General features: G+C 53.3%; 1 protein-coding gene across 1 annotated transcript in view; it reads left to right on the top strand.

Annotated features, from left to right (window-relative positions):
* The first annotated feature begins 5,130 nt into the window (after positions 1–5,130).
* LOC132396470 (receptor-type tyrosine-protein phosphatase T-like) overlaps positions 5,131–10,709 on the top strand; it is a 123,269-nt gene continuing 117,690 nt past the window's right edge. Inside the window, exons 1-3 of the mRNA XM_059974012.1 lie at positions 5,131–5,203; positions 5,308–5,392; positions 5,750–5,817. Coding sequence (XP_059829995.1) covers positions 5,131–5,203; positions 5,308–5,392; positions 5,750–5,817 — 226 coding nt within the window. The remainder of the gene's footprint in view (positions 5,204–5,307; positions 5,393–5,749; positions 5,818–10,709) is intronic.

The following is a 10,709-nucleotide window of genomic DNA, read 5'->3' as shown; positions in this document are numbered from 1 at the left end:
AGGTGGTCAATAAGGTGCCGCACAAGAGACTTATAAATAAAATAAGGATGCATGGAGTCAGAGGAAGTGTATTGGCATGGATAGTGGATTGGTTAAGTGATAGAAGGCAGAGTTGGCATAAATGGGTGTTTCTCCGGTTGGCAGTCAGTGCTGAGTGGGGTGCCGCAGGGGTCGGTAATGGGCCCACAGCTGTTTACCATTTACAATGATGATTTCTAAGAGAGGTCTGAGTGTAGCGTAGCAAAATTTGCTGATGACATTTGCAAACTGTACAGAGGATGTGGAGAGTCTGCAGAGGGATATAGATAGGTTAAGTGAGTGGGCCAAGGTCTGGCAGATGGAATACAATGTTGGTAAATGTGAGATCATCCAGTTTGGAAGGAATAATAGAAGAGCAGATTATTATTTAAATGGTGAAAGATTGCAGCATGCTGTTGTGCAGAGGGACTTGGGAGTGTTTGTTCATGAATCGCAAAAAGTTGGCTTGCAGGTACAACAGGTTATTAAGAAGGCAAATGGGATGTTGGCCTTCATTGCTAGAGGGATTGAATTCAAGAGCAGGGAGGTCATGCTGCAACTATACAGGGGACTGGTGAGGCCGCACCTGGAGTACTGTAAGCAGTTCTGGTCTCCATACTTGAGGAAGGGTATACTGGCTTTGCAGGCAGTGCAGAGGAGGTTCACCAGGTTGATTCCAGGGATGAAGGGGTTAACCTATGAGGAGAGATTGAGTCGCCTGGGACTAGACGGTCTGGAGTTCAGACGAATGAGAGGGGATCTTACAGGAACATACAGAATTTTGAAAGGGCTAAATAAGAAAGGAGGAAAGTTGTTTCCATTGGAAGATGAGACTAGAACTAGGGGACATTGCCGCAAGATTCAGGGGAGAAGATTTAGGATGGAGATGAGAAGAAACTTGTTTTTCTCAGAGAATGGTGAATCTGTGGAATTCTCTGCCCAGGGAAGCAGCTGAGGCTTCTTCGCTAAATATATTTAAGATACAGTTAGATAGGTTATTACATAGTAGGGGGATTAAGGGTTCTGGGGAAAAGGCAGGTAGATGGAGCTGAGTTTACGAACAGATCAGCCATGATCTTACTGAATGGCGGGGCAGGCTCGATGGACCAACAACCTACTCCTGCACCTATTTCTTAGGTCCTAATGTTCTTATCTCTACAGATACTGTCTGACCCTGAGATCCCCCACCATCTCTACAGATACTGTCTGACCCTGAGATCCCCCACCATCTCTACAGATACTGTCTGACCCTGAGATCCCCCACCATCTCTACAGATCCTGTCTGACCCTGAGATCCCCCACCATCTCTACAGATACTGTCTGACCCTGAGATCCCCCACCATCTCTACAGATACTGTCTGACCCTGAGATCCCCCACCATCTCTACAGATACTGTCTGACCCTGAGGTCCCCCCACCATCTCTACAGATACTGTCTGACCCTGAGATCCCCCACCATCTCTACAGATACTGTCTGACCCTGTGATCCCCCACCATCTCTACAGATACTGTCTGACCCTGTGATCCCCCACCATCTCTACAGAAACTGTCTGACCCTGAGATCCCCCACCATCTCTACAGATACTGTCTGACCCTAAGATCCCCCGCCATCTCTGCAGATCCTGTCTGACCCTGAGGTCACCCACCATCTCTACAGATACTGTCTGACCCTGAGATCCCCCACCATCTCTACAGATACTGTCTGACCCTGAGATCACCCAACATCTCTACAGATCCTGTCTGACCCTGAGGTCACCCAACATCCCTACAGATACTGTCTGACCCTGAGGTCACCCAACATCTCTGCAGATAGTGTCAGACCCTGAGATCACCCAACATCTCTACAGATACTGTCCGACCCTGAGATCCCCCACCATCTCTACAGATACTGTCCGACCCTGACATCCCCCTTCTCTACAGCTACTGTCTGACCCTGAGGTCACCCAACATCCCTACAGATACTGTCTGACCCTGAGGTCACCCAACATCTCTGCAGATAGTGTCAGACCCTGAGATCCCCACCATCTCTACAGATACTGTCTGACCCTGAGATACCCCACCATCTCTACAGATACTGTCTGACCCTGAGATACCCCACCATCTCTACAGATACTGTCTGACCCTGAGATCACCCAACATCTCTACAGATCCTGTCTGACCCTGAGGTCACCCAACATCTCTACAGATCCTGTCTGACCCTGAGGTCACCCAACATCTCTACAGATACTGTCTGACCCTGAGATCCCCACCATCTCTACAGATACTGTCTGACCCTGAGATCCCCCACCATCTCTACAGATACTGTCTGACCCTGAGATCCCCCACCATCTGTACAGATACTGTCTGACCCTGAGATACCCCACCATCTCTACAGATACTGTCTGATCCTGAGATCCCCCCACCATCTCTACAGATACTGTCTGACCCTGAGGTCACCCAACATCTCTGCAGATACTCTCTGACGCTGAGATCCCCCACCATCTCTACAGATCCTGTCTGACCCTGAGATCCCCCACCATCTCTACAGATCCTGTCTGACCCTGAGATGCCCCCACCATCTCTACAGATACTGTCTGACCCTGAGATCCCCCACCATCTCTACAGATCTCTGACGCTGAGATCCCCCACCATCTCTACAGATACTGTCTGACCCTGAGATCCCCCACCATCTCTACAGATACTGTCTGACCCTGAGATCCCCCACCATCTCTACAGATCCTGTCTGACCCTGAGATCCCTCCCCACCATCTCTACAGATACTGTCTGACCCTGAGATCCCGCACCATCTCTACAGATACTGTCTGACCCTGAGATCCCCCACCATCTCTGCAGATACTGTCTGACCCTGAGGTCCCCCACCATCTCTGCAGATACTGTCTGACCCTGAGGTCACCCACCATCTCTCCAGATACTGTCTGACCCTGAGATCCCCACCATCTCTACAGATACTGTCTGACCCTAAGATCCCTCACCATCTCTACAGATACTGTCTGACCCTGAGATCCCCCACCATCTCTACAGATACTCTCTGACCCTGAGATCCCCTACCGTCTCTCCAGATACTGTCTGACCCTGAGATCCCCCACCATCTCTACAGATACTGTCTGACCCTGAGATCTCACACCATCTCTACAGATACTGTCTGACCCTCAGATCCCCCACCATCTCTACAGATACTGTCTGACCCTGAGATCCCCCACCATCTCAACAGATACTGTCTGACCCTGAGATCCCCCACCATCTCTACAGATACTGTCTGACCCTATCCCCCTTCTCTACAGATACTGTCTGACCCTGAGATCCCCCACCATCTCTACAGATACTGTCTGACCCTGAGATCCCCCACCATCTCTACAGATTCTGTCTGACCCTGAGATCCCCCTTCTCTACAGCTACTGTCTGACCCTGAGGTCACCCAACATCTCTACAGATCCTGTCTGACCCTGAGGTCACCCAACATCTGTACAGATCCTTTCTGACCCTGAGATCCCCCACCATCTCTACAGATTCTGTCTGACCCTGAGATCCCCCACCATCTCTACAGATGCTGTCTGACCCTGAGATCCCCCACCATCTCTACAGATACTGTCTGACCCTGAGATCCCCCACCATCTCTACAGATACTGTCTGACCCTGAGATCCCCCACCATCTCTACAGATACTGTCTGACCCTGAGATCCCCCACCATCTCTACAGATATTGTCTGACCCTGAGATCCCCCACCATCTCTACAGATACTGTCTGACCCTGAGATCCCCCACCATCTCTACAGATACTGTCTGACCCTGAGATCACCCAACATCTCTACAGATCCTGTCTGACCCTGAGGTCACCCAACATCTCTACAGATCCTGTCTGACCCTGAGATCCCCACCATCTCTACAGATACTGTCTGACCCTGAGATACCCCACCATCTCTACAGATACTGTCTGACCCTGAGATCCCCCACCATCTCTACAGATACTGTCTGACCCTGAGGTCACCCAACATCTCTACAGATCCTGTCTGACCCTGAGATCCCCACCATCTCTGCAGATACTCCCTGACGCTGAGATCCCCACCATCTCTACAGATACTGTCTGACCCTGAGATCCCCCACCATCTCTACAGCTACTGTCTGACCCTGAGATCCCCCACCATCTCTCCAGATACTGTCTGACATCCCACTGAACTTTGCTTTTTCTCCAGATGTAGTCATACTGCGGCAAAACAACAGATCTCCTGAAACATGCCAGTGGTAATAAACTCAATTCTGATTCGGATTGTGTCAACGTACAGCACAGAATCAGGCCCTTCGGCCCACCCTGTCCATGCTGGCATGTGTTGTCCATCTACACTCGTCCTATTTGCCTGTATTAGGTCTGTGCCCTGTGTCTGCATCCCAGTGATAGTTTCTGATTCCTCCCACAGAGCATTCCAGATACGTGTAAAACAAGACATCCCCCTCAGATCTCCTTACAACTTCCTTTTCTCCCTGTCAGACGAGGTTCTCCTGCTTCTGACACCATGGAAACAAGTTCTGACAAGCTATCCTCTCAGAACTTTGTGTACTTGTACGGGCTGTCCGTCAGCCTCCTTCACTCCAGGGAAAACATCCCAGCCCAGCAAACCTTTCCCCAAATCTGACGTCCTCTAGTCTGGGAAGACCTCCTCTTGCACTCTCTCCAGAGTGCAAACACCTTTCCCATAGCACGGTGACCAGAACTACAATTCTGCTGGCAAACTCCGTTATCCGAACCATTCCGTATGAAGGCCCTTGACCTGCCCGTTTCCTTCCACAGATGCTGCTTGACTCAATGAGATCCTCCAGCAGTAAACTGGGGTTCCAGATTGCAGTAGCTGCAGCTTCTGCCTAACCGGCGTTTTGTGAAGTTGGAACAGATCAGTGCAGCCACCCACACAAAACCCATTTCTCAAACACATCAGTGAGACCCACACAAAACCCATTTCTCAAACACATCAGTGAGACCCAACCCCATTTCAATCACACAAAGCCAACATACTCTGTGAAATGGACAAGTTCAGGAACAGAGGATGAGGCTGGGCCATTCAAGCCTGGAATTTCCCATTTTAATGGGACGGTTGAGAGGGATGCTGAACATGATTACCCAAATGGCAACTGCCCCATTAGCAGGGCTTCTGGGGAAGGGTGAGGGAGCGAGCAGCTGGTCGCTGGGCTCCCAATGTACAGGGAGAGTTTACAGGACTATTCTGGGATACCCTGAACTGGCAGTGAGACTGCCGTGTCCCCATGTAACTAACAACTGCTTTGCATTCTGCTCCCGGCAGTGTCAAGTGGAAATGTCGTCAAAACCGTTTCTGTGCTCCTCGTCATCAGTCTGCTGTTGGTCCTGGTGGTCTTCCTGGTCCACAGGTAGGCATTCTCCTGGGCTTTTCCCCAACGCTCTACGGGTGGGGCGGGTACCAGGAACCAGCAGCTCTGACTGAAGGAAGCTGTCTTGGGGGGGTGCGGGGGTCAAACCGACAACAGAGACTGTGGTCGGGGGGCGGCCACACCAGGGATGACACTGTGTTGGCAACCAGAGGACATGGTCAGTCACCGAGGATTTCACACCGGTCCAGCTTCACATCCGGTTACACCACAGCTTCCATTTCCAGCTGGTTTTTCCAGAGAACTCCTGGAGGGAGAGCTGCCTCTGGGATAGGGACACCCTCGACTCAGAACCTTCCTGAGTGTTCCACCTAACCATCATCTCTCCTTCCTGTGCAGGAGGAGACAGAAAAAGCCCACACGGAGGAGTGAACAAGTGGTCCGACCTTTGATAAGGAAGAGCTCAGGTGAGGACTGAGTCAGCGGAGAGTTCAACATCATCCACTCCCATTCACCTCAACCCCATCCCAACCACACCCCCTCCACGAAACCCCACACTCCCCGACAATACCACCTCCACAACATCCCCCTCTCCCTATCTCTCCTCTCTACCTGACAAACAACCTCTTCCTACACCGACACATCTCCCAAACTCTCTCCCCCCCCCCCCCAAAGCCCTGGCCCTTTCCCTACACCGACACATCTCCCAAACTCTCTCCCCCCAAGCCCTGGCCCTCTCCCTACACCGACACATCTCCCAAACTCTCTCCCCCCAAGCCCTGGCCCTCTCCCTACACCGACACATCTCCCAAACTCTCTCGCCCCAAGCCCTGGCCCTCTCCCTACACCGACACATCTCCCAAACTCTCTCCCCCCAAGCCCTGGCCCTCTCCCTACACCGACACATCTCCCAAACTCTCTCCCCCCAAGCCCTGGCTCTCTCCCTACACCGACACATCTCCCAAACTCTCTCGCCCCAAGCCCTGGCCCTCTCCCTACACCGACACATCTCCCAAACTCTCTCCCCCCAAGCACTGACCCTCTCCCTACACCGACACATCTCCCAAACTCTCTCGCCCCAAGCCCTGGCCCTCTCCCTACACCGACACATCTCCCAAACTCTCTCCCCCCAAGCCCTGGCCCTCTCCCTACACCGACACATCTCCCAAACTCTCTCCCCCCAAGCCCTGGCACTCTCCCTACACCAACACATCTCCCAAACTCTCTCCCCCCAAGCCCTGGCCCTCTCCCTACACCGACACATCTCCCAAACTCTCTCTCCCCCCCCCCCCCCAAGCCCTGGCCCTCTCCCTACACCGACACATCTCCCAAACTCTCTCCCCCCCCCCCCCCAAGCCCTGGCACTCTCCCTACACCGACACATCTCCCAAACTCTCTCCCCCCAGCCCTGGCCCTCTCCCTACACCGACACATTTCCCAAACTCTCTCCCCCCCCCCCCCAAAGCCCTGGCCCTCTCCCTATACCGACACATCTCCCAAACTCTCTTCCCCCAAGCCCTGGCCCTCTCCCTACACCGACACATCTCCCAAACTCTCTCCCCCCCAGCCCTGGCCCTCTCCCTACACCGACACATCTCCCAAACTCTCTCCCCCGAAGCCCTGGCCCTCTCCCTACACCGACACATCTCCCAAACTCTCTCCCCCCCAGCCCTGGTCCTCTCCCTACACCGACACATCTCCCAAACTCTCTCCCCCCAAGCCCTGGCCCTCTCCCTACACTGACACATCTCCCAAACTCTCTCCCCCCAAGCCCTGGCCCTCTCCCTACACCGACACATCTCCCAAACTCTCTCCCCCCCCCCCAAGCCCTGGCCCTCTCCCTACACCGACACATCTCCCAAACTCTCTCCCCCCCCCCCCCAAGCCCTGGCCCTCTCCCTACACCGACACATCTCCCAAACTCTCTCCCCCCAGCCCTGGCCCTCTCCCTACACCGACACATTTCCCAAACTCTCTCCCCCCCCCAAAGCCCTGGCCCTCTCCCTATACCGACACATCTCCCCAAACTCTCTCCCCCCAAGCCCTGGCCCTCTCCCTACACCGACACATCTCCCAAACTCTCTCCCCCCAAGCCCTGGCCCTCTCCCTACACCGACACATCTCCCAAACTCTCTCCCCCCAGCCCTGGCCCTCTCCCTACACCGACACATCTCCCAAACTCTCTCCCCCCCAGCCCTGGCCCTCTCCCTACACCGACACATCTCCCAAACTCTCTCCACCCAGCCCTGGACCTCTCCCTACACCGACACATCTCCCAAACTCTCTCGCCCCAAGCCCTGGCCCTCTCCCTACACCGACACATCTCCCAAACTCTCTCCCCCCCAGCCCTGGCCCTCTCCCTACACCGACACATCTCCCAAACTCTCTCCCCCCCCAGCCCTGGCCCTCTCCCTACACCGACACATCTCCCAAACTCTCTCCCCCCAAGCCCTGGCCCTCTCCCTACACCGACACATCTCCCAAACTCTCTCCCCCCCAGCCCTGGCCCTCTCCCTACACCGACACATCTCCCAAACTCTCTCCCCCCCAAGCCCTGGCCCTCTCCCTACACCGACACATCTCCTGAACTCTCTCCCCCCAAGCCCTGGCCCTCTCCCTACACTGTCACATCTCCCAAACTCTCTCCCCCCAAGCCCTGGCCCTCTCCCTACACCGACACATCTCCCAAACTCTCTCCCCCCAGCCCTGGACCTCTCCCTACACCGACACATCTCCCAAACTCTCTCCCCCCAAGCCCTGGCCCTCTCCCTACACCGACAGATCTCCCAAACTCACACTGACACATGTGGTTTCGACACTCACACTCACTGTGAACACCTCCTGTCACTACCCACTCACACTGACACACGTGGTTTCGACACTCACACTCACTGTGAACACCTCCTGTCACTACCCACTCACACTGACACACGTGGTTTCCACATTCACACTCGCTGTGAACACCTCCTGTCACTACCCACTCACACTGACACACGTGGTTTCCACATTCACACTCACTGTGAACACCTCCTGTCACTACCCACTCACACTGACACACGTGGTTTTGACACTCACACTCACTGTGAACACCTCCTGTCACTACCCACTCACACTGACACACGTGGTTTTGACACTCACACTCACTGTGAACACCTCCTGTCACTACCCACTCACACTGACACACGTGGTTTTGACACTCACACTCACTGTGAACACCTCCTGTCACTACCCACTCACACTGACACACGTGGTTTTGACACTCACACTCACTGTGAACACCTCCTGTCACTACCCACTCACACTGACACACGTGGTTTTGACACTCACACTCACTGTGAACACCTCCTGTCACTACCCACTCACACTGACACACGTGGTTTCCACATTCACACTCACTGTGAACACCTCCTGTCACTACCCACTCACACTGACACACGTGGTTTCCACATTCACACTCACTGTGAACACCTCCTGTCACTACCCACTCACACTGACACACGTGGTTTCCACATTCACACTCACTGTGAACACCTCCTGTCACTACCCACTCACACTGACACACGTGGTTTCCACACTCACACTCACTGTGAACACCTCCTGTCACTACCCACTCACACTGACACACGTGGTTTTGACACTCACACTCACTGTGAACACCTCCTGTCACTACCCACTCACACTGACACACGTGGTTTCCACATTCACACTCACTGTGAACACCTCCTGTCACTACCCACTCACACTGACACACGTGGTTTCCACATTCACACTCACTGTGAACACCTCCTGTCACTACCCACTCACACTGACACACGTGGTTTCCACATTCACACTCACTGTGAACACCTCCTGTCACTACCCACTCACACTGACACACGTGGTTTCCACACTCACACTCACTGTGAACACCTCCTGTCACTACCCACTCACACTGACACACGTGGTTTCCACACTCACACTCACTGTGAACACCTCCTGTCACTACCCACTCACACTGACACATGTGGTTTTGACACTCACACTCACTGTGAACACCTCCTGTCACTACCCACTCACACTGACACACGTGGTTTTGACACTCACACTCACTGTGAACACCTCCTGTCACTACCCACTCACACTGACACACGTGGTTTCCACATTCACACTCACTGTGAACACCTCCTGTCACTACCCACTCACACTGACACACGTGGTTTCCACATTCACACTCACTGTGAACACCTCCTGTCACTACCCACTCACACTGACACACGTGGTTTCCACATTCACACTCACTGTGAACACCTCCTGTCACTACCCACTCACACTGACACACGTGGTTTCCACACTCACACTCACTGTGAACACCTCCTGTCACTACCCACTCACACTGACACACGTGGTTTCGACACTCACACTCACTGTGAACACCTCCTGTCACTACCCACTCACACTGACACGTGGTTTCCACACTCACACTCACTGTGAACACCTCCTGTCACTACCCACTCACACTGACACACGTGGTTTCCACATTCACACTCACTGTGAACACCTCCTGTCACTACCCACTCACACTGACACACGTGGTTTCCACATTCACACTCACTGTGAACACCTCCTGTCACTACCCACTCACACTGACACACGTGGTTTCCACACTCACACTCACTGTGAACACCTCCTGTCACTACCCACTCACACTGACACACAGCTGCCTAACGCAGGCTGTCGTCTGTCAGCCCCAGGAAGTGCTGCATTCTGAAATGACGTTTGTACCTCCTCTATCGTGCCTCACCAATCTTAGAGTTTTTTGAGTAAGTTACCAGGAAAGTTGATGAAGGCAAGGCAGTGGATGTTGTCTGCTTGCAAAGCCTTTGACAAGGTCCTCCAAGGGAGGTTGGTCAAGAAGATTCAGTCACTTTGCATCAGGGTCGCATCATTCAAGATGAGGTCGTTCATGGTGGCCTCTCTGACTGGAAACCATGGTTGGTGGATTGCTGCAGGGATCGGCACTGTGTCTGTTGTTGTTTGCAATCTATATCAAAGGTCTGGATGATAATGAGGTTATCTGGATCAGCCAGTTTGCAGATGACACCAAGACTGGGAGTGTAGTGGACAGCGGGGAAGGCTATCAAATCTTGCAGCAGGATCCAGACCAGCTGGAACTTCATCCAGACCAATGTAGAGTGTTGCAATCTGCAAGGACCAACCAGAGTAGTGTACGTCTTACACAGAGAACAGTGGGGCACCGAGGAGTGCAGTAGAACAGAGGGATCTGGGAATCCAGGTCCATCATTCCTTGAAAGCAGCATCACAGGTAGATAGGGTCGAAAAGAAAACTAGGCATATTGGCCTTTATAAGTCAATGTTGTGT

Source organism: Hypanus sabinus, chromosome 7, assembly GCF_030144855.1.
Source record: "Hypanus sabinus isolate sHypSab1 chromosome 7, sHypSab1.hap1, whole genome shotgun sequence".
In the NCBI taxonomy this organism is placed as follows: domain Eukaryota; kingdom Metazoa; phylum Chordata; class Chondrichthyes; order Myliobatiformes; family Dasyatidae; genus Hypanus; species Hypanus sabinus.
Note: the sequence above shows the minus strand (reverse complement) of the source record. Positions and strands in the feature narration are given on the sequence as shown.